The 18,086-nt window shown below is 46.0% G+C and overlaps 2 protein-coding genes across 3 annotated transcripts in view; both read left to right on the top strand.

The window, feature by feature from the left end:
* Positions 1-18,086, top strand: part of LOC116407773 — an 880,143-nt gene that overhangs the window by 829,466 nt on the left and 32,591 nt on the right. The window contains exon 1 of one of the 2 annotated variants that reach the window (XM_031893783.1): positions 16,241-16,297. The exons of the other annotated variant lie outside the window; for it this stretch is intronic. The gene's annotated coding sequence lies outside the window, so the exon portion shown is untranslated. Of the gene's footprint in view, positions 1-16,240; positions 16,298-18,086 lie in introns of those variants that run through there. 2 annotated transcript variants of the gene reach the window in all.
* On the top strand, positions 4,871-13,674 carry LOC101730916. The gene is made up of 2 exons (XM_031893786.1): positions 4,871-4,992; positions 12,200-13,674. Exon 2 carries the CDS (start codon positions 12,210-12,212, stop codon positions 13,233-13,235), a length of 1,026 nt encoding a protein of 341 aa, XP_031749646.1. The 5' UTR covers positions 4,871-4,992; positions 12,200-12,209; the 3' UTR covers positions 13,236-13,674.

Genomic DNA, 18,086 nt, shown 5'->3' with positions numbered 1-18,086 from the left:
GTGAGTGGATAGATAGGTCAGTATGGGTCTGTATGTGAGTGGATAGGTCAGTATGGGTCTGTATGTGAGTGGATAGATAGGTCAGTGTGGGTCTGTATGTGAGTGGATAGATAGGTCAGTATGGGTCTGTATGTGAGTGGATAGGTCAGTATGGGTCTGTATGTGAGTGGATAGGTCAGTGTGGGTCTGTATGTGAGTGGATAGGTCAGTATGGGTCTGTATGTGAGTGGATAGATAGGTCAGTGTGGGTCTGTATGTGAGTGGATAGATAGGTCAGTATGGGTCTGTATGTGAGTGGATAGGTCAGTATGGGTCTGTATGTGAGTGGATAGGTCAGTGTGGGTCTGTATGTGAGTGGATAGGTCAGTATGGGTCTGTATGTGAGTGGATAGGTCAGTGTGGGGTCTGTATGTGAGTGGATAGGTCAGTGTGGGTCTGTATGTGAGTGGATAGATAGGTCAGTATGGGTCTGTATGTGAGTGGATAGGTCAGTGTGGGTCTGTATGTGAGTGGATAGGTCAGTGTGGGTCTGTATGTGAGTGGATAGATAGGTCAGTGTGGGTCTGTATGTGAGTGGATAGGTCAGTATGGGTCTGTATGTGAGTGGATAGATAGGTCAGTGTGGGTCTGTATGTGAGTGGATAGATAGGTCAGTATGGGTCTGTATGTGAGTGGATAGGTCAGTATGGGTCTGTATGTGAGTGGATAGATAGTCAGTATGGTCTGTATGTGAGTGTATAGATAGGTCAGTGTGGTCTGTATGTGAGTGGATAGATAGGTCAGTATGGGTCTGTATGTGAGTGGATAGGTCAGTATGGGTCTGTATGTGAGTGGATAGGTCAGTATGGGTCTGTATGTGAGTGGATAGGTCAGTGTGGGTCTGTATGTGAGTGGATAGGTCAGTATGGGTCTGTATGTGAGTGGATAGGTCAGTGTGGGTCTGTATGTGAGTGGATAGGTCAGTATGGGTCTGTATGTGAGTGGATAGGTCAGTATGGGTCTGTATGTGAGTGGATAGATAGGTCAGTGTGGGTCTGTATGTGAGTGGATAGATAGGTCAGTGTGGGTCTGTATGTGAGTGGATAGATAGGTCAGTATGGGTCTGTATGTGAGTGGATAGGTCAGTATGGGTCTGTATGTGAGTGGATAGGTCAGTATGGGTCTGTATGTGAGTGGATAGGTCAGTGTGGGTCTGTATGTGAGTGGATAGATAGGTCAGTATGGGTCTGTATGTGAGTGGATAGGTCAGTATGGGTCTGTATGTGAGTGGATAGATAGGTCAGTGTGGGTCTGTATGTGAGTGGATAGATAGGTCAGTGTGGGTCTGTATGTGAGTGGATAGGTCAGTATGGGTCTGTATGTGAGTGGATAGGTCAGTTGGGTCTGTATGTGAGTGGATAGGTCAGTATGGGTCTGTATGTGAGTGGATAGGTCAGTATGGGTCTGTATGTGAGTGGATAGGTCAGTATGGGTCTGTATGTGAGTGGATAGGTCAGTGTGGGTCTGTATGTGAGTGGATAGGTCAGTGTGGGTCTGTATGTGAGTGGATAGATAGGTCAGTGTGGGTCTGTATGTGAGTGGATAGGTCAGTGTGGGTCTGTATGTGAGTGGATAGGTCAGTGTGGGTCTGTATGTGAGTGGATAGGTCAGTGTGGGTCTGTATGTGAGTGGATAGGTCAGTGTGGGTCTGTATGTGAGTGGATAGGTCAGTGTGGGTCTGTATGTGAGTGGATAGATAGGTCAGTGTGGGTCTGTATGTGAGTGGATAGGTCAGTGTGGGTCTGTATGTGAGTGGATAGGTCAGTGTGGGTCTGTATGTGAGTGGATAGTCAGTTGGGTCTGTATGTGAGTGGATAGGTCAGTGTGGGTCTGTATGTGAGTGGATAGGTCAGTATGGGTCTGTATGTGAGTGGATAGATAGGTCAGTATGGGTCTGTATGTGAGTGGATAGATAGGTCAGTGTGGGTCTGTATGTGAGTGGATAGATAGGTCAGTGTGGGTCTGTATGTGAGTGGATAGATAGGTCAGTATGGGTCTGTATGTGAGTGGATAGATAGGTCAGTATGGGTCTGTATGTGAGTGGATAGGTCAGTGTGGGCCTGTAATGTGAGTGGATGGGTCAGTGTGGGTCTGTATGTGAGTGGATAGGTCAGTGGTGGGTCTGTATGCGAGTGATAGATAGGTCAGTATGGGTCTGTATGTGAGTGATAGGTCAGTGTGGGTCTGTATGTGAGTGGATAGATAGGTCAGTATGGGTCTGTATGTGAGTGGATAGGTCAGTATGGGTCTGTATGTGAGTGGATAGGTCAGTGTGGGTCTGTATGTGAGTGGATAGATAGGTCAGTGTGGGTCTGTATGTGAGTGGATAGGTCAGTATGGGTCTGTATGTGAGTGGATAGATAGGTCAGTGTGGGTCTGTATGTGAGTGGATAGGTCAGTGTGGGTCTGTACGTGAGTGGATAGGTCAGTGTGGGTCTGTATGTGAGTGGATAGGTCAGTGTGGGTCTGTATGTGAGTGGATAGATAGGTCAGTATGGGTCTGTATGTGAGTGGATAGGTCAGTGTGGGTCTGTATGTGAGTGGATAGATAGGTCAGTATGGGTCTGTATGTGAGTGGATGGGTCAGTGTGGGTCTGTATGTGAGTGGATAGGTCAGTATGGGTCTGTATGTGAGTGGATAGGTCAGTATGGGTCTGTATGTGAGTGGATAGGTCAGTGTGGGTCTGTATGTGAGTGGATGGATAGGTCAGTATGGGTCTGTATGTGAGTGGATAGGTCAGTATGGGTCTGTATGTGAGTGGATAGGTCAGTATGGGTCTGTATGTGAGTGGATAGGTCAGTGTGGGTCTGGCCAGTAAGAAAGTTGGCAATAGTACCTGGACTTCTATAGTTCAAGATTTCTACAATTGAATCTTAAATATTGTTCTGTGGCACTGTGTGCATTGTATTCTGTACATCTGGGGTTTTACTCTTTATAATAAAACTACATCTCTGGACACAGAAAGTTCTGTTTAGATTTTTTAACTGCACTATAAATTATTATTTGCACATTTTATTGCATTTGCTTTAGGCATTTGCCAAAACACAATTAAGATATACAGGTTCACTGGAAAGGAGGGCGAGGCCCCGCGGCAGTAAAGATTAATTTAACCAGCTGAATGCCTGGGAGACCTACTGACATTAATCCCAGGGGGCTATTCACTAGCCTATCTCTTCATCTTCCTAGTGGTCTTCCTTGACACAGAAAAGGCTTTTGGTTCTATCTCCAGTCTGCTCTCTATAACTAGGTCTTTGGGCATATCAGCTAGAATTCGGGGTAACCCCACTCTTATCTCTCCAACCTGTCTCCAGAGGGCACCAGGCAGGGATGCCCCCTCCCTCCCTACCTCTTTGCTCTTGCAATTTAGCCCCCCACTTATGCAATCCATCAATTCCAGAACATAAGGAACCTTCAATTTCACAACAGCCAATAACATGTTTCCTTATATCCAAATGTCATTGTCCTTTATCTGGAAACACAAATGTAGCTCCCTCATAGTCCTTGATTGAGAGGTCCCAGAAGGCCTTCTTTGTTGGGTCTAAAAAATTAGAAGGTGATCATTCAAATATTGATGGGGTTAATTGGGTTGGAGCAATGAATTATTAGTATAATATCCTAATTTCTATGAGAGCCCATACAAGTCAAATGCTTGCGTCAACCAGCCGAAATCACCAGGCTGGATACTGATAATGTAGGGAATGTGGCGCGGCCAAGGCAAACTTCTTCCATCTGCTCTGGTCCTGTCCAATAGTGTTTCAGTTTCAGTTCTGACTTTAGTGGGAAGTTATATATCCTTCCCCATGGTGAGGAACCCCAAAGTAACACTTCTGGGTTTGGTTGTACAGAAGAAATATATGAGGACCTTGATGTACCTTACACGACTATTCTCCCTTCATACACCCTTAGTGCCCCCATGTACTATTGATGATCTTTCCCAACTAATTCCATGTACGCACTGAGCAGGCAGGTAGGACACAGTGGAACCCAGGCCTAGGGTTAGGGGCAGATAGGTCAGGATATACTTATTCACACGGGATGTGATAGAGAGTTTAGGGGTAGCTAGTGAGAAGCCATTGGCTGTTAGTGGGATTAGGATCCCAGGTTTACAATTGCCCAGAAGTAGGGACCGAGTACAGACTCAGGGCAGGTAGACTTGGCTTGGGTTCCACTTGGGGAGAAACACTGAAAGCTGGGGGGGGATTCATTGTTCTCTTGTTGAGCCGTCAGTGACCCTGTGGGGCAGAACAATATTGAAAGAGAATCTGTGAGTATGTGTGCGCTATGTGTAACGCCGGCATTATTGTTACTATTTACTCCTATGTGGATGTACTTTGTGTTTGAGAACCACTGACGCCCTTACAGTTACACTACCCCCCCGGCCTCCCCTATATGTGAGGGCTCACTCCTGAGAGAAATAGTCCCATTCCGGGAGAGGTGTCCGTAAGGTGTGAGAATTGGGGAGCCCTAATTCCCCATAAGCTTCCATAGACATGAACTGGAGGGGCCCCTGAATCTGTGGCCCTAGGCAGGGGCCCTCAGGGGCCTATATAGAAAATACAACCCTGGTTGCACCACCCGGTGTCCTTTTATTTTTTATTGATGTAGATGGAGCAGAGTGACTCATTTTTCTGTGATAAATGGAAGAAGTATGTTAACTTTATTAACTTCTTTACATTGAGTTTATAGGGTGCCACCCAGTAGGGCAGAGTGCGAGTGTCAGTCATCATTTTCCTGTAACCACAATCTGGATGGATTGGGAAATATAACAAAGAGACCGCAGTGGGTTTTATATAACTGAGCCGTGTTTACTCAGCGCCCAGCGAGCGGTATCAGCGCCGATACCCAATAACTGGGTCTTAAATTTCCCAACTGTCGGAGTATAAAAAGGGAGGATTCCCTGGTACAGAACCAGAAGGCTTTCTGATCCAACAGGAGCGGCTGTTCCACTGCAGGTAATTTCTCCGGCTTATCTGGGTTTCAGGGGCTTCTCCCCACACAGACGCTGAGCAGTAATGCAGTTTGTATATCCGCAGTCGGGACAAGTGATACCCTGGGTGCCGCCGAATGGCCTGATTTGGGGTAATATTTACAGCGGATAGTGCTGATGTACTTGAGAAGTAGCAGAGCAGCCATATGCCTTGTAACAAGAGTTTTAGTTACCCTTTAATAATGGGATTTCTTTCCCGGCTGATTTTTTTAAATAATTCAATTTAGGTTTCTGTGGGATCCAATTCCTACAAAGGAACGTTGCATTGAGCTTTATTATGGCAGCTTGGAGCCCGGGTCAGACATTAGTATTGCCATGTTGGTCTCCACAAGCCTTCAGTAGGATTTATCTGGGCACATTGCTGGGCACATTGCTGGGCACATTGCTGGGCTCATTGCTGGGCACATTGCTGGGCTCATTGCTGGGCACATTGCTGGGCTCATTGCTGGGCACATTGCTGGGCACATTGCTGGGCTCATTGCTGGGCACATTGCTGGGCACATTGCTGGGCTCATTGCTGGGCACATTGCTGGGCACATTGCTGGGCTCATTGCTGGGCACATTGCTGGGCTCATTGCTGGGCACATTGCTGGGCACATTGCTGGGCTCATTGCTGGGCACATTGCTGGGCACATTGCTGGGCTCATTGCTGGGCACATTGCTGGGCACATTGCTGGGCACATTGCTGGGCACATTGCTGGGCTCATTGCTGGGCACATTGCTGGGCACATTGCTGGGCTCATTGCTGGGCAAATTGCTGGGCACATTGCTGGCTGCTTTACAATATTCCTGCACAGGGGGGACACATCCCAGGGCCTGTGGGTTTTTGGGTGTTAGAGGGGCCAACTGTGCTGCATTTACTTGACTAGCGGGGCCCCCCTGCTGTCACTGAGCTGCAGACTTGGGAAGGAAGGGAAGGAGCCAGAGCACTTGGGCCAGCAGAAAAAAAAAATGTTGAATTATGACTTTTAAACTTATAATAATCACTTTATAAAGTCGTCATTACATTTTGGTAAAACTCAAAAGTATCACTTTTTAAACTTAGAATTGTGACTTTTTGTGAAACCGGCTTTTGTGCCACAATATGGAAAAAGTTGCGTTTTTCACATTTATTCTGCATCTATTTTCATTTGCGCTTTATTCAAGTCTGACATTCCCGGAGATAAATTTAGTTGCTTGAAAACCACAAAAATCCGAATAAATCCCTAAAAAATCCCCCCTAGAAGTCAGAATTATGAATTTAGAAGCCAGAATTTTGAGTTTTAAAAGTCAGAATTCATCAGAATTTTTGTTTCTTGCTGGCTCCACTGCTCTTCTGTATTCCTCATTGTGTTTCACCCAGCTTCAAGGGGAACTTAATGCCCTCACTGTTTTGTATTTCACTTTTTTTTACAAACTCAAAGAATTCCAGCATTATCGCGACATTTTATAAATACAACAATGATCGAGTTTAAATAGAATTTATACACACTTAGGAGTGACCCTCCTGTAGCTCTGACTGTTGGGCTGGAGGCCTGTTGCCGGGCAGACATAGTTACATAGGGTTGAAAAAAGAGTCCATCAAGTTCAACCCTTCCAAGTAAACCCAGCACCCACAGCCTATACTTACCTATCTATACACTCACATTAGAGATATTAGTATCACAATAGCTTTGGATACTCTGATTGTTCAAGAACTCATCCAGGCCCCTCTTATAGGCATTAACAGAGTCTGCCATTACCCCATCACTAGGGGCATTCCCCAACCCCCTCACTGCCCTCACCGTGAGGAACCCCCTACCCAACATCCCCCGGCAGGGCATTCCCCAACCCCCTCACTGCCCTCACCGTGAGGAACCCCCTACCCAACATTCCCCGGCAGGGCATTCCCCAACCCCCTCACTGCCCTCACCGTGAGGAACCCCCTACCCAACATCCCCCGGCAGGGCATTCCCCAACCTCCTCACTGCCCTCACCGTGAGGAACCCCCTACCCAACACCTCCCGGCAGGGCATTCCCCAACCCCCTCACTGCCCTCACCGTGAGGAACCCCCTACCCAACATCCCCCGGCAGGGCATTCCCCAACCCCCTCACTGCCCTCACCGTGAGGAACCCCCTACCCAACATCCCCCGGCAGGGCATTCTCCAACCCCCTCACTGCCCTCACCGTGAGGAACCCCCTACCCAACATCCCCCGGCAGGGCATTCTCCAACCCCCTCACTGCCCTCACCGTGAGGAACCCCTACCCAACATCCCCCGGCAGGCCATTCCCCAACCCCCTCACTGCCCTCACCGTGAGGAACCCCCTACCCAACATCCCCCGGCAGGGCATTCCCCAACCCCCTCACTGACCTCACTGTGAGGAACCCCCTACCCAACATCCCCCGGCAGGGCATTCCCCAACCCCCTCACTGCCCTCACCGTGAGGAACCCCCTACCCAACATCCCCCGGCAGGGCATTCCCCAACCCCCTCACTGCCCTCACCGTGAGGAACCCCCTACCCAACACCCCCCGGCAGGGCATTCCCCAACCCCCTCCCTGCCCTCACCGTGAGGAACCCCCTACCCAACACCTCCCGGTAGGGGGGGCCTCTGGTGCATTGATCATTTTCATGGGAAAAGAGAACCCCCCCATCTGCCTATAATCCCCTCTAATGTACTTGTACAGAGTAATCATGTCCCCTCGCAAGCGCCTCTTTTCCAGAGAAAACAACCCCAACCCTGACAGTCTCACCCCATAGTTTAACCCTTCCATCCCCTTTACCAGGTTAGTTGCAGTCTCTGCACTCTCTCCAGCTCATAAATATCCTTCTTAAGGACTGGAGCCCAAAACTGCCCCCCATACTCACTGTTACTGCCCCCCCATACTCACTGTTACTGCCCCCCATACTCACTGTTACTGCCCCCCATACTCACTGTTACTGCCCCCCATACTCACTGTTACTGCCCCCCATACTCACTGTTACTGCCCCCCATACACACTGTTACTGCCCCCCATACTCACTGTTACTGCCCCCCATACTCACTGTTACTGCCCCCCATACTCACTGTTACTGCCCCCCATACTCACTGTTACTGCCCCCCATACTCACTGTTACTGCCCCCCCATACTCACTGTTACTGCCCCCCATACTCACTGTTACTGCCCCCCATACACACTGTTACTGCCCCCCATACTCACTGTTACTGCCCCCCATACTCACTGTTACTGCCCCCCATACTCACTGTTACTGCCCCCCATACTCACTGTTACTGCCCCCCATACTCACTGTTACTGCCCCCCATACACACTGTTACTGCCCCCCAATACTCACTGTTACTGTGCCCCATACTCACTGTTACTGCCCCCCATACTCACTGTTACTGCCCCCCATACTCAAGGTGAGGCCTTACCAGGGACCTATAAAGAGGCAAAATTATGTTTTCATCCCTTGAGTCAATGCCCTTTTTTATACAAGACAGCACTTTATTTGCTTTAGTAGCCACAGAATGACACTGCCTGGAATTAGACAACTTGTGATCTACAAAAACCCCCAGATCCTTCTCCATTAAGGATCCCCCCAACACACTTCCATTCAGTAGATAGTTTGCGTTTATATTATTTCTACCAAAGTGCATAACTTTGCACTTACCAACATTGAACCTCATTTCCCAGTTTGCTGCCCAGTTTCCCAGTCAAATCGCTCTGCAAAGCGGCACATCCTGCATGGAACTTATAGTTTTGCACAATTTTGTGTCATCAGCAGAAATAGAAACAGTACTGTCTATGCCCACCTCCAGGGCATTAATAAACAAGTTAAAAAGCAAAGGCCCAAGGACTGACCCCTGCGGTACCCACTAACCACACTGGCCCAATTAGAAAATGTTCCATTTACCACCACTCTTTGTACTCTATCCTTCAGCCAGTTCTCTATCCAATTACAAATATTATGTTCTAGGCCAATATTCCTTAATTTGATCATTAACCTTCTGTGAGGTACTGTATCAAACACTTTAGCAAAGTCCAAGTAGATCCCATCCACTGCCATTCCAGCATCGAGGTTCCTACTCACCTCCTCATAAAAATTAGTCTGGCAAGATCTGTTACGCATAAAACCATGTGGCACAAACTAATAGTACTGTGAACTGCAATGTATTCAAGTACCCTATCCCTTATTACCCCTTCCAAATGCTTTCCTGATGGATCTGTGGGGAGACAAATAGCTTGAAAGACTGGCTGTCTATTTAGTGTGAGTTTTCCATTCCTGCACCAAAGACTAATTGAAGAAAGTCGTTATAATAGGGCACAGATGGATCATTCTGACAAATGCAGAAAATGATCTTTATTTATAGAGTACAGATAGTATGTAAGCTTCCCCCATTCACTGTACATTGTAACTTTCCCACAAACCCCCCTCCCCCCCCGCTCACTGTTATAGATAGAGAGCCCAGACTGCCTTGTCCACTTCCAAAACCCCTTTCCCCAGGGGCTGTACCAACCCCTGGCAGCCTACCCTCCATCTCATTGGCTTTGAAGCCTCCAGCAAGTTCCGCCTCTTTAAAGAAGCTAAACACAAACGTGTTGGTAACTCTGCTCGGGGTAATTTTGGACATATTAAACTTTACCTAATGAGAATTGCAATTTTTGTAGCTGTAATATTGGTGTGTAGGCGCCATCTCAGTGCATTGTGCCTGAGTCTGAGCTTTCAGCCAGCGCTACACATTAGACCTGCTTTCAGCTAACCTATTGTTTCTCCTACTCCCATGTAACTGGAGGAGTCCCAAGCCGGACTTGGATTTCTTACTATTGAGTGCTATTCTGATCCCTACTGGGAGCTGCTATCTTGCTCCCTTCCCATTGTTCTGCTGATCGGCTGCTGGGGGTGAGGGGGGGGGGGATATCACTCCAACTTGCAGCGCAGCAGTAAAGTGTGCCTGAGTCTGAGCTTTCAGCCAGCGCTACACATTAGAACTGCTTTCAGCTAACCTATTGTTTCTCCTACTCCCATGTAACTGGAGGAGTCCCAAGCCGGACTTGGATTTCTTACTATTGAGTGCTATTCTGATACCTACTGGGAGCTGCTATCTTGCTCCCTTCCCATTGTTCTGCTGATTGGCTGCTGGGGGTGAGGGGGGGGGGATATCACTCCAACTTGCAGCGCAGCAGTAAAGTGTGCCTGAGTCTGAGCTTTCAGAAGGAGCCAGCGCTACACATTAGAACTGCTTTCAGCTAACCTATTGCTTTTCCAAAATAGCTAAACAGGGTTTCTCCTGCTTGCATGCTTTTTTCTTATCTACCACTAGGTGGGGCAAGTGAGAACCTTTAGCAATGCAAACTATTTCTGAAATTGTTCAAAACTCTTCAGCGCTGAAATCTTCCCCGACCTTCAGGAAACCTACTTTTTGGAAGGATAAAATGGGTCTTGGGTGTCAAAAATCATTTTCTTTCACTGTATTTTATATATTTGGGGCTGAAATTTGCACTGCTTCTCACTGTATTTAATGTTTTTGGTGCCACTACCCTTTGTCTCTCACTGTATTTAATGTATTTTGGGTGCCACTATTTTTGCCCCTCACTGTATAATGTATTTAGGATATGGAATTATTGTTTATAGAAGTCAATGTACAGGTATAGGACCCATTATCCAGAATGCTCGGGACCAAGGGTATTCCGGATAAGGAGTCTTTCCGTAATTTGGATCTTCATACCTTGTCTACTAAAAAAATCAATAAAACATTAATTAAACCCAATAGGGCTGTTCTGCCCCCAATAAGGGGTAATTATATCTTAGTTGGGATCAAGTACAGGTACTGTTTTATTATTACAGAGAAAAGGGAATCATTTAACCATTAAATAAACCCAATAGGGCTGTTCTGCCCCAATAAGGGGTAATTATATCTTAGTTGGGATCAAGTACAGGTACTGTTTTATTATTATAGAGAAAAGGGAATCATTTAACCATTAAATAAACCCAATAGGGCTGTTCTGCCCCCAATAAGGGGTAATTATATCTTAGTTGGGATCAAGTACAGGTACTGTTTTATTATTATAGAGAAAAGGGAATCATTTAACCATTAAATAAGCCCAATAGGGCTGTTCTGCCCCAATAAGGGGTAATTATATCTTAGTTGGGATCAAGTACAGGTACTGTTTTATTATTACAGAGAAAAGGGAATCATTTAACCATTAAATAAACCCAATAGGGCTGTTCTGCCCCCAATAAGGGGTAATTATATCTTAGTTGGGATCAAGTACAGGTACTGTTTTATTATTACAGAGAAAAGGGAATCATTTAACCATTAAATAAACCCAATAGGGCTGTTCTGCCCCAATAAGGGGTAATTATATCTTAGTTGGGATCAAGTACAGGTACTGTTTTATTATTACAGAGAAAAGGGAATCATTTAACCATGAAATAAACCCAATAGGGCTGTTCTGCCCCCAATAAGGGGTAATTATATCTTAGTTGGGATCAAGTACAGGTACTGTTTTATTATTACAGAGAAAAGGAAATCAGTTTTAAAAATCTAATCTATTTGATTAAAATAGAGTCTATAGGAGACGGGCTTTCCATAATTTGGAGTTTTCTGGATATCAGGTTTCTGGATAACGGATCCCATTTCTGTACCATTATTTACAAGTGCACATACAGTGTGGATATATCTACATATCCTTTACTTTACAAGCTTATTGAGGCTTACGGCACATGGGGTTATAGAACACAAATGAACAGATATGAAGCAAATAGAATGCTTACAGAGATACACCATATAGTGGATTCCCTTTAATATCATTTGGTAAATTACTCCATTTACTGTAATGCAGAAAATATATCAGAATAAGGTTCATGAAATAATTCCATTTCTGGGTTGGTGTATTTGTTACTTTGAAAGATCCGTTCAATAAGGTATCTTGTTAGCGCAGACGGGTTAAATGTTCGTTATTTTTACAATGATAGGTTTCTGGGGTTTATTCATGGGCAGCAATGTGGTTCTGTTGCCAATTCTCCTGGGGAACAACATCAAAAGTGATTTTCATTTCTTATTGTCAGTTGTAGAAAGACCAGGCCCCACCCCTGAAATAGCACCGCTATCATAATATGGATCCAAAACTTGGTCCCCCAACTTCGCTTCTCTTTCGGAGGTGTTGCAGCTACTTTTTTACTAACTGTCATCATTTCATTTCATCTTATGGCATTTTCTTCTTTTTAGAGTTGCCACCATGACTGGGATTGTGCCCAAGAATAAGGCCCGCGGGGTGGATTTTTGTGGTGTTGATCAAAATTACTATATTGTTCGATCTGATCTGAATTGTTACATGAGATCAAGTAATTTCAATAAGGGTTACGATATCGAGATTTTTACCCTCCATCCCTCGTGTAGAGACGGGGATCATTACCTGGCCCATCAAGATGGCTACTTCTACATCATTAAGGGCACCAATTACCGCCGTGTCACTAATATGAATAAAGATGATGATGCAGTCGTCTACTCGCTCCATCCCAACTGCCAGGGGGGAGACCATTACCTGTCGGCTTTCGGCAATTACTACATCATCTACCAGAGCCGAGGTGTCTATCGTCGCACCAGCAACATGAACAAGGATGAAAACAGTGTAGAATATACTCTCCATCCAAACTGTAAGAATGGCCTGTACTATTTTGGACTCAGATTCAATTATTATTTTGTGAAGCCCCATGATGAGTGGGGGCTTCAGTACTACAAAACCACCAACTTCAACAAAGATGAAGCTAGCGAGACATTTTCTTTTCATCCCTCTGTCATCAGCTTTCTCCCGGGGGGCTTGGCCATCACTAAAGGTCCATCATTTGGCACGTGGGAGTGCATCAAAACCATTTTCAATGATTCCGACACTCCGGTTACCTGGACCAAGAAGATCACCAAGAAGGTCGGCTATGAGAAAGTGAAGATGTCCAGTATAGAGAACAACTGGAAAATATCCTTGGATGTCAGCATGGAAACTGGGGGCTTGTCGGCTCTAATTGCAAAGGCGCAGTTCTCCCTCAAAACTGAATACGGAGGATCCTCAGTCAATACAGAGAGTGAGAACTGGACCGAGGCTACTGAGGTGGAAGAATCAATGACCATCACGTTGGAACCCAAGAAATCAATGTATATCTGGCAGTACCAACTTGGCCTGGGATCAGAAGCAGTTCTGCACTGCCGCGATACCAGGTTTAACAAAGATCCAACCCCACCTACAGATATTCCACTGCCCCCAGCATAAAAACAGCTTTGATAGTTCTGCCATTGGCTGTTGCTAAGGTCGGATCAAGCGGCAACCATTTTGCTTTTGCTGATCATTTCTCTTAAATAATTTTCCTGTTTCTTTGAACTGTAACGCAAGTGCAAGCGCCACACAAGTGTTAATGATGAACAAAGGAAACCGAGACTCAATCAGGATCATTAGCCTCTAATGTCTAAAGGCCAAAGGAGTGAAAATATAAGAAAACCCACAAGAATTGATGCCTAATGATTGGTGGACTTTTTCACAGTTCGTCTAGAACTAATAGCCAGCTTGCTACGTCTCTTTTTCTGTATGATGGTAGGATAGGCCATATGTATGTAAGAAGGTATAAACAGGTATTGCATTACCAACCTTTGCAAAGATCTCACTGCTTTATCCAATGATATCACTGTCTGCAATAAATCACGATAATGAGTTACATCTGCCTGGTTATTGTCTACTAGAGATAGAGTTAGCAGCCTTACCAGTTGGTGACCCCAAACGTCCTACTAGAGATAGAGATAGCAGCCTTACCAGTTGGTGACCCCAGATGTCCTACTAGAGATAGAGATAGCAGCCTTACCAGTTGGTGACCCCAGACATCCTACTAGAGATAGAGATAGCAGCCTTACCAGTTGGTGACCCCGGACGTCCTACTAGAGATAGAGATAGCAGCCTTACCAGTTGGTGACCCCGGACGTCCTACTAGAGATAGAGATAGCAGCCTTACCAGTTGGTGACCCCAGATGTCCTACTAGAGATAGAGATAGCAGCCTTACCAGTTGGTGACCCCAAACGTCCTACTAGAGATAGAGATAGCAGCCTTACCAGTTGGTGACCCCAAACGTCCTACTAGAGATAGAGATAGCAGCCTTACCAGTTGGTGACCCCAGACGTCCTACTAGAGATAGAGATAGCAGCCTTACCAGTTGGTGACCCCAGATGTCCTACTAGAGATAGAGATAGCAGCCTTACCAGTTGGTGACCCCAGATGTCCTACTAGAGATAGAGATAGCAGCCTTACCAGTTGGTGACCCCGGATGTCCTACTAGAGATAGAGATAACAGCCTTACCAGTTGGTGACCCCAGATGTCCTACTAGAGATAGAGATAGCAGCCTTACCAGTTGGTGACCCCGGACGTCCTACTAGAGATAGAGATAGCAGCCTTACCAGTTGGTGACCCCAGATGTCCTACTAGAGATAGCAGCCTTACCAGTTGGTGACCCCGGACGTCCTACTAGAGATAGAGGTAGCAGCCTTACCAGTTGGTGACCCCAGATGTCCTACTAGAGATAGAGATAGCAGCCTTACCAGTTGGTGACCCCAGATGTCCTACTAGAGATAGAGATAGCAGCCTTACCAGTTGGTGACCCCAGATGTCCTACTAGAGATAGAGATAACAGCCTTACCAGTTGGTGACCCCAGATGTCCTACTAGAGATAGAGATAGCAGCCTTACCAGTTGGTGACCCCAAACGTCCTACTAGAGATAGAGATAGCAGCCTTACCAGTTGGTGACCCCAAACGTCCTACTAGAGATAGAGTTAGCAGCCTTACCAGTTGGTGACCCCAGATGTCCTACTAGAGATAGAGATAGCAGCCTTACCAGTTGGTGACCCCAAATTCGGCTGTCCCATGTGGAGAGATAGAATTCCCTCCCCATCTGGATTTGCAGGGGTTTCTTCCCACACAATGACACCTCAGTATCAGAAAGCTGGGTCTCTGTTGGGAATTGTGGATCTTCCAGCAGGACAATGACCCAAAGGATCCTTCAAACAGCACCTTGTAATGATTAACGACCAAACTCTGGACTGTGCTGATGTGGCCAACAATGAGTCCAGCTCTAAAGCCCATGGAACTCATATTCAAACATTTTCAAACAGTACCCCAGTAATATTGCCTTTTTCAGCTATTTATTTGTTTATTTTTATTTGCTCTCATATACTTTCCCCTTCCATAACCTTTCAATTATTTTCTACTGTTTCCCATTTCTCTTTAATTGTCATTTCTAGTGATCAGTGTTGTTTTGCTTTGCCAAAAACAATGGGTCAAGAGGCAGAATTTTACCAAATGCATTGGAGCCAATGGGAAAGCGAAATGGCCTTTATTCCCTTCCATCCTTTCCTGAAGGTGAAGCCACACAGAGCTACTAGTAGCAGCTATTAAAACAGACAATGCTGATCATTTACTGATAACTGTCTCTACGTGTGTTTAGCAGAGGCAATTCTCAGTATTGTCTATGGCAGGATATTTTCTGGGGTTTAGTAGCTGCTACTAAGTAGCTCCGTGTGTCTTTACCCTTAATGCCAATACATGTTCAGTTTAAATGCAATGATGTAAAACTGACATTCAGACTGAAATTGTAGGAGAAAGCCCTAAATATAACCAATGGGAGGAGGTTCTGAACATGAAATAGTTGGCAGAGACCAATCGTACAAAAGTGACTCCCATTGTAGGCCCCCCAAGGGTATCGGCACATACACAATACATACCCAGATTTTATCCTTATTTGAATTAAATTTTTTAACCTGTCGGACTAAATGACCGATCATCATGGTAAGAAAGTTATCGGGACAATAATACTGAGCCCCACTCAGTCTGAGAATTGTACGGAACTGGGTTTCATATATTTTATCCCCATGTGTATTCCCAGCTTCACTCCCATGCTTTATTTCCCCTTTATTTCCCCTTTATTTCCCCTTTATTTCCCATTCCCATGCATGCAGCCTTCTGCTCCCAGCCCCCCCGCACACATTCCCTCCTTCCCACAGTGCAGCACCTATAGGAGCCGGGAGCAGACACATGAGCCTTGGGTGCAGCGGGGGGGGGGGGGCAAATGGAGGGAGAGGGGGCAGCGGCCGCAGGGTTGGGGCGAGAGGACAGAGAGAGACAGAGAGAGAATGATTTTCACTTTCGCTGAGACAGCCGCATAGAGCAGAACTGGCAGCTCTTCATCCCCTCATTCAACAATCAGATCCCTCTGTGTGTGGGTCGGGGTCCCGACTTGACGACTGGGGACGAGGATCAACTTTTTGCATCATTGTCTTCATTTGATTCTTACTGTGAGTAACGAGCATTTCTGCCCCTCTAGCTGCGCCCTTTGTACTGAACACATTTCCACCATTTGACTCAGAAAGTGATGGGATTCCTATGGATCCCACCAACGCTAAATAATAATAATAATTATTGTACAGCGCAGCGGAATATGTTGGTGCTTTATAAATAAATGTTAATAATAATAATAATAATAAAGTTTTATTAGTGCATTCAGCTAAAGGGATATCTGGCGGAACCCAATGATACGTATCAGTTCTGTATGCCCCCATTGTGATCTTTGTCAGGACTCAGGGGTCCCAGCTCCATGTTCTACTCCTCTGTCCCCCATACACTGTCAGCCCCTCTGCCCAATCCCACTCTAACCCTGAAAGTGTCAGTTTGTGGTTCCAGTTGGGTGGGGTAGGGGTGGGGTAGGGGGGTAGGTGGAAGGGGCATGGAGTGGGTAAGGGCAGTGCTGACCAGGGAGGTACCGGGGAGGTTGGGCTTCTGAGCTGGGACAAGGGCTGCTGATTCCTGGCAGGGAGGGGCAGAATTGATCACAATGGGGGCGTAAGGTCCGGGCACCTCTCTTCTGACAATAGAGACCCAGTAAATGGCATTGATGATAATCCAGTTGCCATAGGAGGTACTAATGTGCACACTGTATCAGGGGGAAGAAGTTCAGCACATACAGTGTAAATATATAAAGAATATATATCTACAGTATATTTGATTTCCCGGCATTGGGGAAAGCACTGAATTTTAACTGCATAAACAAGTTTTAAATCCTCTGGGCTCGTTGTAAAGGGTACCCCAGGGTTACAGTTTCATTGGGGGTTTCCAGAGAAGGACAAATATCCCCCTGCACCCCATATTGTAGGGTCCCGCAGAACAGCAATTGTAGGTAGGAAGAGTGTGGGAAAGGGCAGTATTGCACTGCAGTAACTTCTGATGAAGAACCCTGGCAACCAAAAGGCAAACTAGGGACCCCCTCCTCTCTTGATAGTCACAGTAGGGATACCCCCAAGGACAGCCCCGTACCATTACAGGTTAAAGTATTCCTTTTATTCATCTCTTAGGCTGATGTCCCATGGAGAGATTTAAGGTGGCCATACACATTCAGATTTTAGTCTTCTTCCGATGAACGTACGGATATCGGTCGTACGTTTAAAAGTCAGAGATGGTTCTGAACGTGAAATAGTTGGCAGACTCCGATGGGACAAAAAGTGACTTCCTGGAAATGCATTGTAGGTCCCAAAAGGGTTTCGTCAAAAAAGACAGATGTCCATCAAGTTCAACCATAATGCCTATATATAACCTGCCTAACTGCTAAGCTGATCCAGGGGAAAGTGAAAACCCCAGCCTCTCTAATTTGCCTCAGAGGGGAAAAAATCCTTCCTGACTCCATAAGAGCAACTTGTACGAAGAGCTATAAGTCATAACCCTGTATTTCCTTAACTGCAATATATGCGCAGATTTTACCTTTATCCAACCCAAATTTTCGAACCTGTCCAATTGTCCACAGATCCTATCTGATCCCCCCCATTGTAAGCAGCAGTCCTGCCCTGCTTTATGGCTGAGATTCTAGCTATCTGTATAACAGAGCATTCTGTCACAGTGGCACAGATCCTATCTGATCCCCCCCATTGTAAGCAGCAGTCCTGCCCTGCTTTATGGCTGAGATTCTAGCTATCTGTATAACAGAGCATTCTGTTCACAGTGGCACAGATCCTATCTGATCCCCCCCATTGTAAGCAGCAGTCCTGCCCTGCTTTATGGCTGAGATTCTAGCTATCTGTATAACAGAGCATTCTG

The sequence above is a fragment of the Xenopus tropicalis genome, chromosome 9, assembly GCF_000004195.4.
Source record: "Xenopus tropicalis strain Nigerian chromosome 9, UCB_Xtro_10.0, whole genome shotgun sequence".
NCBI classification, from domain to species: domain Eukaryota; kingdom Metazoa; phylum Chordata; class Amphibia; order Anura; family Pipidae; genus Xenopus; species Xenopus tropicalis.
This window is presented reverse-complemented; position numbering and strand designations above follow the sequence as displayed.